Source organism: Hermetia illucens, chromosome 4, assembly GCF_905115235.1.
Source record: "Hermetia illucens chromosome 4, iHerIll2.2.curated.20191125, whole genome shotgun sequence".
NCBI classification, from domain to species: Eukaryota; Metazoa; Arthropoda; class Insecta; order Diptera; family Stratiomyidae; genus Hermetia; species Hermetia illucens.
Window position 1 is genome coordinate 135148262 of NC_051852.1, and position 17722 is coordinate 135165983.

General features: G+C 43.7%; 1 protein-coding gene across 1 annotated transcript in view; it reads left to right on the forward strand.

The window, feature by feature from the left end:
* Positions 1–17722, forward strand: part of LOC119656106 — a 558620-nt gene that overhangs the window by 448975 nt on the left and 91923 nt on the right. Inside the window, exons 8-9 of the mRNA XM_038062421.1 lie at positions 4342–4467; positions 12510–12710. Coding sequence (XP_037918349.1) covers positions 4342–4467; positions 12510–12710 — 327 coding nt within the window. The remainder of the gene's footprint in view (positions 1–4341; positions 4468–12509; positions 12711–17722) is intronic.

Consider the following 17722-nt stretch of genomic DNA (forward strand, 5'->3'; position numbering starts at 1 on the left):
CTCTGACTAGTTTTGTCTCGAACTACGCTCGTCCCACTTACGCGTTCTTTCTCTTGGGTTGTTCGCTTTCACTAAACGTTAACCTCCAGAATAGAGGGAAGTGCCGCGATAACTACCGTGACCGTACGGATGTCGCCGTTTTGGCGCAGGAGCCCGGCAGCATGATTCCTACAACTCGAGGCCCAATCCACTTTGGTCGGCGTCACAGCATATGCAATTCGTTTCAATTGAGCGCTGGTCGGGCTGGATGAGGAGGCGGTTGAGCTTCTCTGCGACGTACTCGAGGACTACTCTTACAGGCAATTAAAAGAGCAGCTCATAAAACGACTGTCAGTAGGTGAGACGGCTAAATTTCACCACTTACTGACAGAGCGAGTGGTAGGTAACCGTGCGCCAAGTCAACTGCTGTGTGAAATAAAGTAGTTAGGTAGTGACAAAGTTGGCAGCAAGCTTCTACAATCTTTATGGCTATAGAGGCTTGTGGAGAGCACACAGGCAATCTGGATACGTTATTCGGCATCGCGGACAAAGTTTATAAGGTCTACGTGCGACCTACGGTTGGTGAGGTGTCTCGCGGTGACTCAAGCCAGGTGGCCCATTTCATGGTCGCAGTATTACCAGCTACCGTCTCTGAGTTGGCAGAGGCCATCAGAGCTTTGCGTTTGGAGAGTAGGACTAGATTAAGGTAAAGATGCCCCTCTCGAAATGGCAATCAGTTAGTAGGACGTCGAGGTCTTCCGCAAGAACCGGGGCATGCTGGTATCATCGTAGATTCGCTGAAAAGACTAAAAAATGTACCAGCCCTTGCAATTTCACGCCAAACAGATCAGGCTTGCCGGGAGTGCTGGCGACCGCTACCGGAAATGTAGCACGACGCGCCTTACAATCTAAGACCCCTTGAACCGACGCAACTACCTGGTCGATACAGGCGCTGCAGTTCCGGTTCCTCCCGTATCCCGGCAAAACAATTTAATACCGCAATCAACGAAACTCGCGACAGTAAATTTTTCATCGATCCGCACGTATGGCTACCGGCAAAACTTCCTAAGCAGGGTATTTGTAGACCTTCACACAACTGCTGGTTTTTGCCACTTCACATGGTCCTGAAATTCAATGGCGAATGGAGACTACAGACGTCTAAATACTCAGACGATTCTAGACCCTTAACCCATCCCACTCATCCACGATTTTGCGCACTCTATCGCAAACTGCAATATGCACACCTTTTGGACTCTTCAAGTTCACTATGATGACTGTTCGACTGTTCAACGCGGCGCAAACCTTTGAGAGATTCATTCATTCTGTACTGCGAAACCTCAATTTCTGTTTTGTAAACTTGGATGATGTTCTGCTGGCGTCTTCCTCTAAGTCCGAGCATTTAGAGTACTTCGACTGCATTTTTCAATGTCTCCTTGAGGCCGGTCTAGTTTTTAACGTTCAGAAGTGCAAATTTCTACAATCGCAGGTGAGATTTCTCGGCCACCTGATTACCCCTGAAAGCATCCTAACGGACCCAAACAAAGTGCAAGCATTTTCGAGCTTCATATTTCCCAAAACTGTTAAGGATCTGAGTAGGCTCTTGGGCGCGTTAAAATTCTATCGTCGTTTCTTGTCCAAGACCGTCCACCATCAATTGATCCTTAACGCCTTCTGTCTGGGCCTAAAACCGAAGACTCTTGTCCGATTGTGTGGTTCCAAGAGGCTGCCCAGGCGTTTGAGGGCAGTTGAGATGCTACACTTCTGGCATTCTCTCATCAAGATGCACCCCTAGCCGCATTCGGCGATGCCTCAGACGAAAGTGAATTCAATCTGGCAGCTGTTGGGCTTCTTCTCCAAGCAGCTGAATCCCACTCATCAGAACTACAGCATCTATGATCGTGAGTTATTCGCCGCGTACCTCGCAGTTAAATACGTCCGGTATTCCCTTCAACGCAGGCCGTTCACATTATTCACGTACTATAAGCGACTTACTTTTGTTTTAAAATAAAAGCCAAACAATTTTTGACAGCGAAAGTTGTTTTCGATCTCAAGTCAGTTCGAGACAAGACGAGAGGAGAGAGGTGACTCCTCTCTATTTAATTTATGTCATAATTTTAATTAAGGAAGAAGGAGATTTAAATAAAATACTTAATATTATAAATGGTTGAATTTATTTACCCCACAAAGTCATCCACTGTTAAATGTACTCTGAAGTGTGAAAGAGTCCGATTCTTTTAAACTTGAAAGTACGGTTTTTACCGGGCTGCTTAAATTACTGCATGGAAAAAATTGGGATGGTGATCTCGACTACACTGGGCCTAATTATGGCACCTGACTGCTTGGACCTGCGATTCCTCACAACTGGCAATCCAACCTCACCTTACCTTAACCTATCATATTGACTGGTGAATGTTACTACAAAGTGACCAAACTAAAGGACCTGAGCGAGCTCAGATGTCATGCATTATGTTGATGATACATACCGTGCGTCCGTCATGAATCACTGGATTTTCTGTAACTTTGTATCTAAATTTGCCTTTATCTGAACCGTCAAGCTAATTTGTATTAATAGAACTATCATACCATATGTATGTATCTACTGTCCTGTATTGAAGAAACCCTCTGTGTATTTCAGCTACGCTCATTTTTCGACGTGCAATATTATCGATAATTATAACGCCCTGTCCCGACACAGTCATAGTCGATTACAAAAGAAAGTGCTTAGTCGGTTAAATAACATTTTCCATGAATGCTCCAGTAACTTTGAAAAGAGTGGCATGTTCCATCATTTTAGACTGGAATTTGTTCCAAGAGCCCGTATGTGTCGCAACGTATGAAGCTTTCGAATTTGAATTCATCAAAAACACCGTCTTCGACACCATCATAAGTAGCTTCGCTTCTCAGACGGTGAAGCAATTTTCCCAGAATGAGGACGACATTGTGTTGAACGTGAAACAGGTCATGGAACATACAAGATTCCATTTTCTAGCCTGCTCCCTTGTTTCTTTCGCCACACTGGAGACATTTCCCATATGCCCTTCCTCTTACCTATTTACGGTTCTGGTGTGAGAACTCAAGACATTAAACTCCTAGACGTCGTAATCCATGCGTTCACTTTCCCAACACAATACTGCAATACTTTTACGTCAATTTCGTGTGACATGTTTCGGGTCATATCTCAAAGGAAGCTGAAGTGTGGGGGAGATTTTTAAATTTGCATCATAACCACCACCCCACAAATGGAAAATTCCTTAGACGGTAGGAGAGGTACCGAAGCCCATGATAATTCTTGTTTATCGGTTTTTTCTTCGCCTTTTGATGTGAGGTGATAGTGACTGTGTTGCCAAATATTGAAAATCGAATGATGAACCTCGTCTGAAAATAGCTCAGAGTCGGCAAAATTAAGCTGAAGCTTCCTCTCCTTTTACTCCCAAGATAGAATAAGGAAACTCTATGAAAGCGTTTATTGGGATATCTTGCCGAATATGCTTTTTATACAAAACATATGTACCTCTTTCTCAATTCTGATGGAAAATACCATTTAACCGGTACCACTACCCCAAGTTTCTCATGCACTTAATCTCGCCAGGAAAACTGCCATGTCATATAAACAGCCCTTGATTCCACCAACTTCGCGGCACGGAAGCGGCTGCTTTAAGTCGGGCTCGATAAGGTAAAATATGGGTGGGTGTGACAAAGCTGTCATACAGTCCTCCATGCAAAACATTTCAACCCAAAGATTTTGATTTAAAGCTTTTAAGTATGTGCGACGAGTGCACTTAGGACTCGACTCCTTCATCCCTTGACACCGACTTGTGATCATTTACATCATCGCCGGCATCGCCGTTTCGTTTCCGAGTCCAACCCCCATCGCCAATGCCGGGATAATAATTTATTCAGCCCTTTTGCCATTTCGGAAAATGTTTTCATAATAAATTACGCGTTTTACGTTTTCCCGTTTTTTTTCGCTGTTTCCAGGGACGATCTGCGAAATTGTCGTCTTTGGATGTGGTTAGTCTAATTTTTAAATTGAAAGAGAAGGGAGCGGAACAAGTATGAAAATTGCAACCCATTTGGTGGAGTTAAATCATTTCAAATTTATATTCAAAACGACAAGTGTACTTTGCGTGAAGAATGCTTAAATGATGATTGTGCGGTGCGAATGGTGTCACACTTCCATGAAAAGTTGGAGAGGACATGACTTATGTATCCATTGCCACGCAATCAAGCATGTTGTGCTCCGTCGGTTGGGGTTGCATGCACTTTCAATGTAAAGGGAGGCAGTAGAGGGGCTAATTGACTTCATTCACAATTTATGAAATGGTTAAGTGATTTAATCAGGCTTTTTTCTTCAATTGATAGATGATTCGGTGGATGTGACATCTGAGCCCGATGATCAGGAAGTTTCTGTTGCTGCATCGCATAACCCGAATAAAGGACAGCTAGAGGTGCAGCTTGGAGGAGCTGTAACATTGCAATGTCCACAAGGTAAGTTTGTTCCGAATATATTAACTAAATTTAGATACATAAGCTCCAACGTGTCCTCAGAAAATTTCATTAGACGATGCTAAATGATGCTCCTAAGGGTCCTCCAATTTTTTGCACTCAGATGTACTATAATTGTACTGGTCAATTATATGGGGGAGGCATAATTCTGAAGTGATCAAATTATTCTCCCATTTAGAGGCAAAAGTCTATCATTTAAAGTGTCAGTTCTTATGTATTATTCGCACAATTGAATCGTAAATCAACAAAGTTCGTGAATTCTCAGCTCCGTTTCCGGAGAAGGATTCTTCGCAGAATCTTCGGTGTGCCATATGATATATATATATGGTTGCCATGTACCGTTTGGCCTGGTAGAACGCGTCAAACACACCCTATGCGACCTCGCTCATGGTTTGCTGAAATAGGTTTCAGCTCGCCATAGGACTTCCGGATACGTCCCCTGTTCTGCACCACTTTCTATGTGTTACTTCCACGCACAGAAAGAGCGTTAGAGTAGAACAGTCTGAGAACCTTGGTTCGTGAATATTTATCGTTGGAATGAATCCCCGATACCCCGAACTATACTTGCCCCTTTTTCAAAATCCAGAGCCATTTGGGCAAGATTCATGGCCCGGTGAGAGAGCAAACTGATGTTATAAGCGTAGTCTAGGTATTTGAGGAATGATGCCGTAGTGCATGCAACTCCTGCACGTCCTCCTAAGAAGGCAGTATGAGAAACTTCACCGATAACAATATGAAATATCAGTGACAAGATTTAACCTTTTCGGACTCCGTTTTTTATCTCAAATTCCTCTGAGATTGTACCTTGATGCGACACGCCATAATTTGCACCATTATATGTCACTCTCATTGGTCTCAATTGGTCTCTTCGGAATGCCCTGGTGTGTCGAGCACTCCAGATACATTCCCTGTTCACACTATCGAACATTTAAACCCTGCATTCTGTTCCCAAATGATCCATAGGGTATTGGTGTGTTCAATGTAGAAGGATAGATAGCGGAAACCAGTACAAGGGTTGCTTTAGCTATTCTTTTTGTGAGAGCAGCGAGCGCGCAGATATCGCTTTATGCCTTTTTTTGGACTGTTAATGACCATCCGCTTCTTCTCTCTGGGAAAGGTCTCCGATTCCTTGAATTTCCGTAAACGTGGACGTAGCAGAACTGCAGGTTCAGTTATGAATAATTCTGCAGGGAGCGGCTTAATTCTACGACTCTACTACCAATGGCCAAGATGACTTCTCTTCTGTTTAGAAAAACAGTCCGTATCCTACAATTACTAGACATTTCATCCCCAAGAGGAAGGACTTCATTGGATGTGATGCAGGTAAGAACGACGGTGAAGTGTTGTTTCCACCTCTTCAGCTGCTCGTCATTGGGGATGAGATGTCGATCATTAACGTTCTTCAGAGGACCATTGAAAGATTTGCGACCACATGCAAATTCTTTTGTAATGCGGTATACACCTCTGAAACCATTGCGTTCTGTGGTATCTTCCGCTTCCCTGACCACCGCAACGGCAAATTCTCTTTTGTCACGTCCTACACTACTTTGAACTTCTCAGATTTTCCTCGGTGTAGGAGTTGAAGCACGTCACATCCGCCATAACTCGCAGCGGTTAATAGAGCGCTTCCGTTCACTGATACGCTTCTAGGATTCCGCAGTCTGCCAGACGTTATAATATCCATTCGGGACGTGACCGACGAACTCCTTAACACCTGAGAGAGAAACATTTTTTATGGCGACTCGATGCTCGATGCGTCGATTTTCTCAGGCGGGTTAAATGTTGTACCCGCCCTCCAATTAGCAAGATAACCCTTCTTCCACTGCCGAGCGACAGCTGGATCATACAAGAGGTCGATGTCGAAGCGGTTGCAGCTCTCCAACCCTGCGAGGCTCTGTGCTTTAATAATGTGTAAGCAATGATGAGGCAATGGAAGCTGCAGAAGTTCACAAACCTTACTGCTACGATCACGAAGACTGTGCTTCCTCATTACAGATCCAAGAAAGTTGTTGTCATAGCCCACCTTAGCATTCAATTCAGAAAGAAAGCATCCTTCTTCACTATTTCGGTAATCTCCGTTGGTGCATAGTACTGTACAATTGTGATGCTCCTTAACCTGGACCGGAATGTAGCAGTCAGAAGTATGTTATCAGCCGACTCCCAGGTTAAGAGAACGCGCTTTGCGGTTGCTGTCAGAAACGAGCCGACGCCGGAGTCTCGTGTGCTACCACTTGACTACCATACTGGTGTGCCTTAGTGCGAAGTAGGTCGATACATCTGGGAGAACACTTAATACCAGATGCAAAGCTGAAACATCTGGAAGTAGGGAACATACTAAAGTTCCTAACGGTTACAGGCCTGCCAGTAAAAGGGGCACAATAGTTCTTCAAGGACGCGGTGCGATTTTCCCTTAACAGAATATTAATAATAGATAAAGGAAATTTAGTACATGAAACTTCATATGGAGAAAACGGTTTCTCCAAAGTTGGTGATCCCGACGTGATCGAAATTGAACGTGATCGACATTTGAACATTGCTGGCTCGCCAAATTTGAATTCCCGCCGCTAGACAAAAATATTTGCGGCATTATTATTATGCTGTAAGAAGTGCGACATGCAGAGCCTGGTAGAGATTTTGACGGGATCCTGCTCGTTGAACTTATGAAAAAAATTAACTTGGTAGTCTTTCCTATATGCAGTGAAAGTAAAGTAGAAAGTAGAAAAACCCCGCAATTAATATGCGGCTGCCAGGCTTCCTCAGGCCTCAGATGAAGGCACTCTGGAAAAGTGCTCTCTAACGAAGAATCTGCGCATTCTTACTAGTGGTAATGGTGAAAGTATTTGAGCGGGGTATATTACAATAGATCGCTTTCGTTTTGTGAGCGAAGGAGGCCTTTCAGATCGACAAATATTGGGTAGCGGTGACCTTGTGCTTAAGAAATGCGTTCAATTTGGCTTTATGCGGAAGGCCCTGCGGCAGCTGATACTCTTATCTGTTATTGCCGTTGCTATTTAGAAAAAAAGTCTTTGGTGTCATACCGATCACAGCTCCACGGGAATAACCTGAATTGACAGGTAGGATGAGAAACACAAATCCATCCCCCGTTTATCGTAAACCAAAAAGTCAAAGAGAGAGGAATATAAATAGATGAAAACAGCATACACAGCTTGATACCTGCACGGTGAGTACTTACAAAAAAACCATGGTAACATTACTCAGTTTCCCATATGATATAATTTGGACATTTCACCTGATTGACGGAGTTCACGAGAGAGTAGGTAAACACTTTTCTGCAAGAATCTCTAGTTAAAGCAGAGCATCTGACGCGAAGAGTACCAACATACCACAAAGACTAGGGTGTTGCGAATTCCATAGTCAAATCCATCTAACGGAAACCGCAAAAAGGGAGAGACAGAAAGTAAGGTAGTTATGAGTGATCTGTGTCCTCTACAATGCTCGGGCACTTTGGACAATATGACGAGCTATCATTCCCTAATCGATAGAGGTATATGGATAACCTCAGTGTGCGCTCAAACCAAATATCCCGTATGATTCTGTGGGTCCTTAAGACCTGCCTCTAAGCTGTGCCACCTCTCCTACCATTGGACGATAGTTTCAGCCCATGTGGACTGCCACCGACAAGCAGATAGTTCTTCGGTGAGATTCACTTGATCATAAAGGCGTTGCCCTTTTCTTGCCAGAATATCAAATGGGATGATCGCTGCTATTACATAGGCGGCTGCGTCGGATATTGTTCGATAGATGCAACATATTTGGAGTGCAGTTAGACGATATAGAGCTCTCAGTTTTCGTCTGCTTACTTTCTTTTCCACTGCATCCGCCCACACTGGGGCTGCATATAGTAGCTCGAAGCTGATTACCTTTCAAACAAGAAGGCGATGGCTCGGCGTTGGGCTACCTATATTCGGTATCATTCTCGCCAGCAGTATTTCGATGTTATATGCCCTAGTTCCTGCATCCTTCACATATAATTTGAAATTTAGCCGTTGAACGATCATTCCGCCTAAATACTTGAGCGCAGGCTGGGAATGTAGAATGAAGAATGTTCTAAATAGAGAGTACTCTTCCTTCGCTTAGTGACAAGCACTACTTCACTTTTATGCTCTGTTAATGATAGGCCTGTGTTCTCCAATCAGGACTTAACGTTGTAAGAAGATCTAGGGTCAGCACTGCGTTATACAGAATTATCCACAAGAGTGGTCCTAAAATGGACTCTTGTAGAACTCCACATGATATTTGGTATGATTTAGGATTTTTATCTGAATCGAACGGAACGTAAGAATGCCGCATACCGAGTAATGTTGCATTCTCAAAGAACGCGGGCACGCGCAGAGACTTATCACGAACTCCGTCGAGCGGAGAAGCGACTTCACAGACGGAAAAAGGAGGCCTGGGAGAACCAACAAGTCTGTGAACTAGAAAAGTACAGGGAGCAACCGCACCAGGCGCGGAAGTTTTACCAACAAGTCAGCAGGATGAAGCCTTATACACCTTGATGCTCATCCTGCCGAGACAAAGAGGGAAATCTGATTTCCGATAGAACGGGCATATTAGAGCGATGGGTTGAGTACTTTGATGAGCTACTGAACAACCAGAACATCGGCGAGTTGGAGGTCCCGCCAACTGAAGACGACGGACAAATACTGCCACCACCAAGTTTAGGAGAAACAGTCCGTGCAATTCATCGGCTAAAAAATCATAAGTCGCCAGGAGCCGATGGAATTACAGCCGAATTGGTTAAATATGGAGGCGACCAGTTACACCAAGTGGTTCATCAACTTGTGCTCAAGGTATGGGACAGCGAATCAATGCCTGACGATTGGCAGCGAGGCATAATCTGTCTCATACATAAAAAGGGAGATATCACACAGTGCAGCAATTATAGAGGTATCACGTTGCTGAGTACCATCTATAAGATATTCTCCACTATCTTGCTAGGCCGGATAGCCCCATACGCCCAGAACATCATTGGCCCATACCAAAGAGGCTTCACTCCAGGCAAATCAGCAACAGATCAGATTTTCTCTCTGCGGCAGGCGATGGAAAAACTGTTGGAATATGGACAACAGTTGCACCATCTGTTCATCGACTTTAAAGCCGCCTATGATAGCATAGCCAGGGTAAAACTGTACACGGCCATGAGGGAATTCGGTATCCCGACGAAATTAATAAGACTGACTAGGCTGACCCTGACCAATGTGCGAGGCCAGATAAAAGCAGCAGGATCACTCTCAAGACCATTTGACATCAACAACGGTCTACGACAAGGGGATGCGCTATCATGCGTCCTCTTTAACCTGGCCCTCGAGAAGGTGATCCGTGATGCTGAGGTGAATGCAAGAGGTACGATCCTCTTCAAGTCCACCCAACTACTGGCCTATGCTGACGATATCGACATCATGGGAAGAACCACCCGAGACGTTCAAACTGCCTTCATCCAGATCGAGCAGGCGGCGCGAGATCTTGGGCTGCACATCAATGAAGGCAAGACAAAATACATGGTGGCAACGTCAGCACCGAAGACGAATCAACCAACAACATCAAACCGCACTGGTCAAACACAAGCACGAACAAGAATAAGGATAGGGGAATACAACTTTGAGACCGTTGACAATTTCTCCTATCTAGGGTCGAAAATCACAACCGATAACAACTACGATGATGAAATCCGCGCACGGTTGTTGTCAGCCAACAGAGCCTACTTCAGCTTACAAAGACTGTTCCGCTCGAAACGTCTCACCATAGGGTCAAAGCTCTTACTGTACAAGACTATGATCTTGCCAGTCCTCATGTATTCCTCGGAAACTTGGGTTCTTAGCAAGAAAAATTGCGAACTCTTGGCCGCGTTCGAGAGAAGAATCCTCCGAAGAATTTTTGGCCCCCTACATGAGGATGGACGATTCCGTGGCCTACACAATGACGAAATCTATGAGCGATACCATGACCGTCCGGTTGTGGATAAAATCCGGCTCAATAGGTTACGGTGGGCGGGTCACTTAATCCGTATGGATGAAGATGATCCCACCCGGAAAGTCTATAAGGGCAATATCTATGGTAGGAAAAGAAGACGAGGCAGACCCTGCCTAAGATGGAGCGATGGCGTGGGCCAGGACGCCAGACAGCTTTTAGGGATATCGAATTGGTGGACCTCGGCGCAAAACCGGGATGTCTGGAGTTCCTTATTAAGGCAGGCCTAGACCGGATACCGGTTGTTGCGCCGTTGATGATGATGATCTGAATCGAAACACAGAAGTCTATCGATTAAAAAGTTATTACGATGCGTACCAATTACTTCGCCTCTCCCAATTTTATTAGCACCTCTAATATTTTGCTTCATCTCGCGGAATGCAGGCATTCTTCATGTCTTGTGTTATCACTGCACAGAATTTGTCCTTGTTGAGGCCGGCTTTAGCTATGTTAGCTGCTAGGCTAACCATATCGGTCATAGACCTTTTCTTTCGAAATCCGAAATCGACAATGGGAAGTAATTCGTTTTGGATAATTCGTTCAAATAATTTTCCAGCATTATTTAGGAGGCACTCAGAGGCGTGTCTGGCTTGGTAATGATAATTAGCCTCGGTCTTTTCTACTCAGCGGGAAATACTCCTTGCTTAAGATAAACATATTTGGCTCTATATTTACTGCTGCCTTTAGAAGCTTTGTTGGGGATGGGAACAAGATTTAAACCAGAAAAGGTTTTAGTAATAGACGGCCTCTGGTGTCCATTTCTCGGCTGCCCTATCCTTCAGCCCATGCATTGAAGTCGCCGGCTATTATTTTGGTATTACGGCTTGCATCGAAGGATAGTTTCTCAAGCAATGACGTGAATGTTTTTATCGTGAGGCTCGGCAATGCGAAACAGCTGTAGATGTGTATACCTCTACCTATCTTGGCATGTGTGAATCCATGCTCTGGGTGTTGGTTTGCGTCTCCTATAGCTCGACTTCCACAGCTCCGTATGGCCGCTTCACTGTTTCTAACTGCTATCCATACTGCGCTACGCAGATTTTCATTTTGTTAGCACCCATTGGTTACATCGGCATTGCTTTCGACTGTTCGCTTGTCTATCTGCTATACGCATTTTTCTGAAAAATCGTTACACCTATTGAAATGAAATTTGGTGAAAAAGTGGTAAATGTCTCCGCGTGCAGTAAGTTACGTTGAATTTAAAGATTGGGGAGGTGTACAATTGTTTTTCACCGATGATAGTAATGTGGGGTATCAACTGAAGGGTCTCGATTATTACTTGACGACTCAGGTCTTAGTTTTGAAACTGGTTGCGAAACGGGCGAGTGAGGGGGTCACATAAATTAAGGGGCCAATCTCAGAAATCAACCACAAGAAAAGGAAAAGATACCGACGCCTTTCTATGACATGTAGGCCCCCAAATTTTCAAAAAATTTTTGGTGATCGTTCCGTTTGCTAGGGCAAAGGCGAAATTCCATTAGATCCCTAAATAAAAACAGAGCTGTTCTTTCGATTCAAAGCAATCAAGATTTCAAACCGACGGTTTTCACTCGTTATAACGCATACCCATGTTCGGTTTTTGCATTAATATTTTGGAGCTAACAACACTTTTGACTGCTTTCAGTGACACTACTCTACAGGGCGGAGGAAGTTAAGTAGCATCTCATGAGTTTGACTCGGCCCTGGCGAATAAAGCAAACATTTTTTTTTACATTTGAATGGCTTCCTGTTTGAGACAACGTGATTTTCCCATTGCTTCCAGTTTCTGCTCTTAATTGGTTTCCTCCTGTTTAAATATAAAACTTGAAATGTCAGAATTTACGAAAAATCAATTGCAGGTGCCTTTATTCCTGTTCTGATTTCAGTAATCCTAAGAGAACAAAATTAATTACCCATTCACAATTTTCTACGATAAAATAGGATTTAAACGCATCCATGCTACTGAAAACTGTCAAATCAAGCTATAAAAGCAAAATTAAGATTAAATCCCATAACCACAAGAAATCTAATTTATTATATTTTCACTGTATTTGCAGGATCCTTAGGTTGTTGGTCTCATCTCGATCCAGTGACTGCAAGACTTCGCGGCCTGGGTGTAGGTCTGAATACACCCACGGGGCAGTTCTCTTTGAAAGATGTTGTTTATCAGGACGCCGGGACTTATAAGTGCATCGGACAGTCACCCACTAACAAAAAGAAGCTTGAAGTCCTCCAGACCATCGGACTGTACGTCAAGGGTGAGTTATTTTTTTCCTTGCTTCAATATCTAATATCCGGTACGTTGGCTTGCTGAACTGACATCAAGACTCATCGTTTGAGATGCGATATTTTTGTACATAAATATATTTAAATGAAGCCGTGATGCATGTTGGACTACAATCTTACTCGTTTCTCGTCCCTCTTGAAACGTCCATGGAAATTTGATAGATTTTTCTTTTGACGAAAATTTGTATGAACACTACTCGGAATCGTAAGGGGGAGAGAACTTGAATGCGAGGACCTTGGACTTTTCCTTGCAGAAGTTTTTCATCCAATGTAAGATGAATTTGGACATGAATCGTAGAAACTGAATGAGATAAAGATTGCAATGTGACCTACTAGACGGTAACGAATATCATATTACTTTGAGTTTATCCGGAATAAATCAGCTCAACTTCGCAGTACAAATTCAATCAAGGAGTGAAATTTAGTGGAAAATTTTATTAAAAAATGGTTTTTAGGGCGAGCGTCCCTGCTAATATGTGTACTATTTTGTCAAAGTGACACGGGAAACTATGCGTATTTTACATTGAAAATAATTTTTGGGTAATGCCTGGAAAATTTTTCCACACGCACTCAGAACTTATTTTCTTTCAACTTGAAATAGCCCCGCGCCAATATAAAGCTTGTCTGACTCGGGGCGGAGAATAAAAGGATCATAATCGTCATTTAGATATGATTCCCATTACAATTGGATCGGATCAGAAGAAATGACTTAAGATGCCAACTTCAGAGATTACCATCCCACTCAATATATGTACAATGCAGACATATTGTCTGCACCTTTTACTGAATCCCACTCCCCTTTACGTTAATTTGAAAGGATGTATCCTTAACTTGAGTTCCTCGGGCTATTGCATTTCATTCGATATGTGAAAACGTCTTGATGTCGTTGTTTTATTCGAAGGAGGGGAGTACTTTCTTTTTCGAAATGTATTACAGTAACGATGCCAGCTTTCTTCTCTTGACTGAGTGAAAAGAACTCTATAGAACCATGACCACGTTAGGATGTTTTCGATAATATGTGTTTTGCCTTATTTTCGTTTTCCTTTTCCCTTTTTGATGTGGATAAGGATTTCCATACGAAATCTTGTAATTTATTGAATATTAATGTATTTTCTTTGAATTGTACTTGGTATGTAAAATACATGTAATAAATATGACCCTAAGGCGATCGAATATACTACGTCGATGCGAGAATGTATTTTCTGATGATGTTTGTGGGGAATACTTTGTGTTGATTTTGTATTGAATATAAAAAGGAATATTAAAAGTCTTTTTTATGAAGCCAATAAAGCCCCTTTTGCAGGTTATTGTTTTTGAATGAATGGTAAAATGCTTATTCTTCAGTTGAACGCTTGAATAACGTGCGTAGTTTCAAGAGGGAGACGTTTACGCGAGATTGAAAAGGAGGATGTATGGTTTCAGGTCCCAAGTTTGATGCTAACGGTTTCAATATAAAAACAGCAACTTACACATTAATAGCGCTACAGTGCCACCTTCTTGCCAAAAAGCATTGCCTCTCGAGCCAAGTCCACCACTCTTCCCACCGCGCCAGCAGTAAAGCCAGCTTTCCGGAAACCATATTGTTTACCCGCGAGACCATTCCCGTCTTGCACGATTGGGAGCAATCTATTGTAGATGATGCGCTCGAACATCTTCCCCATAGTGTCCAACAAACAGATAGGCCGATAGGATGCTGGGTCCCCCGGTGGCTTGTCGAGTTTGGGCAACAACACCAGTTTTTGCCTTTTCCACTGTGGAGGAAATATGCCTTCCGCCATGCAGGCCTCGAAGATATTTCTGAACCAATCAGGTCTGGTCCCCACCGCCAACTTCAGCGTTTTATTAGGGAGGCTATCCAAACCCGGAGCGTCGCCATCGCCGATCCTTCCGCAGACCTCCCGAAGTTCCTCCTTGGTAACGCCAGGTATTGCATCCACCTCTAATTAATACCTGCTCCCCGTATGGTGAGGAAAGAGGGTAGTTTTTGTAGAAGCCGTGTACAGGTCACCTGGGGCGGTCTTTGCCCCTGCAATTTCTTCATTACCAGCCTGTAGGTCATGTCCCAAGGGTTTCTCTTTTGCTCTTACGAATGGCCTTCTTCATTCTGCCACGCAACGTCCTATAATTTCGTTGGCGCTCCTCGTGATTGCGTCTTCGCCTGGATCGCTGGAACTGCCTTCTTGCTCGATGCTATGCCGATCTTAGCTCCGCGATTTCGCTGTTCCACCAATAGTTTGGCTGTTTGCTTACAAACTCTCACCTCCGGGGCATAGCAGCGTCGTTTTCGATGCCATTTCGGTCTTCGTGCCATTCAGATCGTCATGATCCGCCAAAGCTTCAGAGAACGTATTCTGCTCGAACGCCCTCGTCGTCCAGCCCTGCATCCTTACTCGCTTTCTGCGAGCATTCAACCCGTCACTTGGCCCACAGCAACTTTAATAAAGATCGCCTGGTGGTCGCTCAGGGTGTAATGCTCACTAAAATACCAGGTAGCTCCCCTTGCCAATGCGGTGCTCACGTACGTGAGGTCGACGATAGGGCCCAGGCCTTTTCCTCTGAACATAAATGGGTTCCCAACATTGGCAAGCACAACATCCAACTCGGCAAATGCCTCGAGCAGTATACGTCCGCTCCCGTTTGTCCTTCGGCTACCCCACTCACAGGTCAGGCATTGAAGTCACTCGCTATGATTTTCGGGGTATGACTCCTTGCATCCAGCACCAAATGATGCAGTATCTCCTTGTACTGCGCTCGCGTTACGGGGCGTAACAGCCATAAATATGAATCCCGCCCATCTTTGCTCTCACGAAACTAGCTTCCGGACGTTGCATAACTTCCTGAATGGCCTTCCCGCCAAACGCCCATATCGCTGCCTTATCAGTCTGGTCTCTAGTCCAGACATCATCACCGTAGTTGCGATAGGGTTCACAAATAATGACAACGTCAATTCCCTTCTCTCGGATGGTCTGTGAATCAATGTCATTTGGGCCTTGTATTTAGCGCTCTCCTGAACACTGGACATCTGCTACTGCCAGTAATACGTCGGTTGTCGATGTTCTCCTTCCACACAGCATACATTTCGGGTCACCCCCTCCATTTGTGTTGCAATTATATATATATATATATATATCATACTATATGTATCAAGGAATTTCCAGATGGACACATAACCGTATGATTGGCTGGCTTTCCACGTAGTATCAAACCTATATGCCTCGTTAGCTGCTTTCCGTTTCACTTTCAAATGAATCGGGGGTAGATTTAGGATAGGTTCGAGTGCCATGGTTGCTGTACTACTCATTGCTCCAGTAATACTTAAGCAAGCGAACCTCTGAATTTGCGTTAGCAGCTTCCTGCTGTTGGCAAGGTTCAGTCTCGGCCACCTGACAATGCATGCATACGAAAACGCTTTTATTATGGATGTATACACTTAATGAATCTGTTTTGATGAAATACCCCGGGTTTTGCGTATCACAAATAGCAGAAATCTTCGGGATTTTTTGGTAATATTCCTGGATATGGTGCTTGGAGTCGAGATATACTCCTAAATATTTGACTGTTTGTACCATCAGGATTTTCGCCCCTGCTAACGTGCGTCGCTTGTCCCATCTGACGTTTCTAGTGAGCATAACTAGTCCAGTCTTCCTAGCATTACATATAGTATTGCATTCAAGTGGTCACATTGAATGCCCTCAAGCTCGTTCGATAATTTTTACCGCTAGATTGTCCGCAAATGCTTTTGCGAAGACCTTTGTGCCCACCAGGAGCCGTAGCAAGGTGTCCATAACGAGGACCCATAGCAGAGGAGAAAGAACCCCTCTTGGTGGGAACCCTGAAGATATCTTATTTCAATAGACTTATATCCGACCTATCTCTGGATCTTTCTCCTTTCTAGCATGTGAAGAATCTAATTGATTAACAGCGGATCGATCAAATATCGCCTTCTTAACTTTGGTCGTTAGCTCATGGAGTGCTTTCTCCGTGCATTTGCCTCTTTTTTGCGCATGTTGCATACAGTGAAGTGAAGCCACCAAGGGACTTATGTATCCCTTATGAATCGATCTGCTGGTGTTTCCAGTCCTTTTATCTTTTTTGATCCGTACTTGCTTCATACTTAGTTTTGATGATATTATCAATAGTCTCAAGTCATCCCAAAACTTTCGGGCAAGATTCGATTGTTTCTCGAGTAATGGTAGTGTTCTATGTTCTCTGGACTCCTTCCTGTAGTTGTTACGTTGATGGAAAATCTCCTAGTCGACTTCCAGTTATTTCTTAGTTAATTCGTCGAATGACGTGGTGAAAAAAATGTCGGCGTCACCGTAAGACTACTAGGTGATTTAAATAGCATCTACTTTTTCGGTGTCTCCCATTTCAAATGTCAGGTCCCGCTTTTAGCGTTCCCAGTTTAAGTCAAATGGGTTGGAATATAATTCTTTGGATTATCGTTTTTACCAGTTTCCATGGGAATGTACATATGATCTGGGAGGTAGGGCTAATAAAATACATGCCGTGAAAGCACATTGGAAACGCGCTGCGCAGTGATTAATTACAATTGTTTTTCGTTTCTATAGGGGGCCAGAGTACAAATATGCAGTCGTCACTAAGTAGTCCCCCCACTGCCATCCGCCCGTGCTATCTTAATAGGCGTTGCCACTAAGTCAAAAGAAATAAAACCATTTCTTCGCAGTATTTGACCTTGCATGCCCCGAACTTTCCAGTAGATATGTTATACATCCCTTAGTACTACATCCAGATCTTCGACTTTAATTGGTTACAATTTCTTGCCGCAATGGTTTCCAGCATGTTTTATCTGTTAGCAGTTTGCTTATATTTTCGAAAGTTAGCTGGCACAAATGACGATAATTTTTCCTGTCTCTGTCTTTCAGTACCTTCGAACTTTCATTCGTAAGAGCCACCATCCTCAGTTTTGAGATCATCGTTTTGAAGTTTCAGTTTGGCGAGTAGCATTTCAGTATTCAGTGTC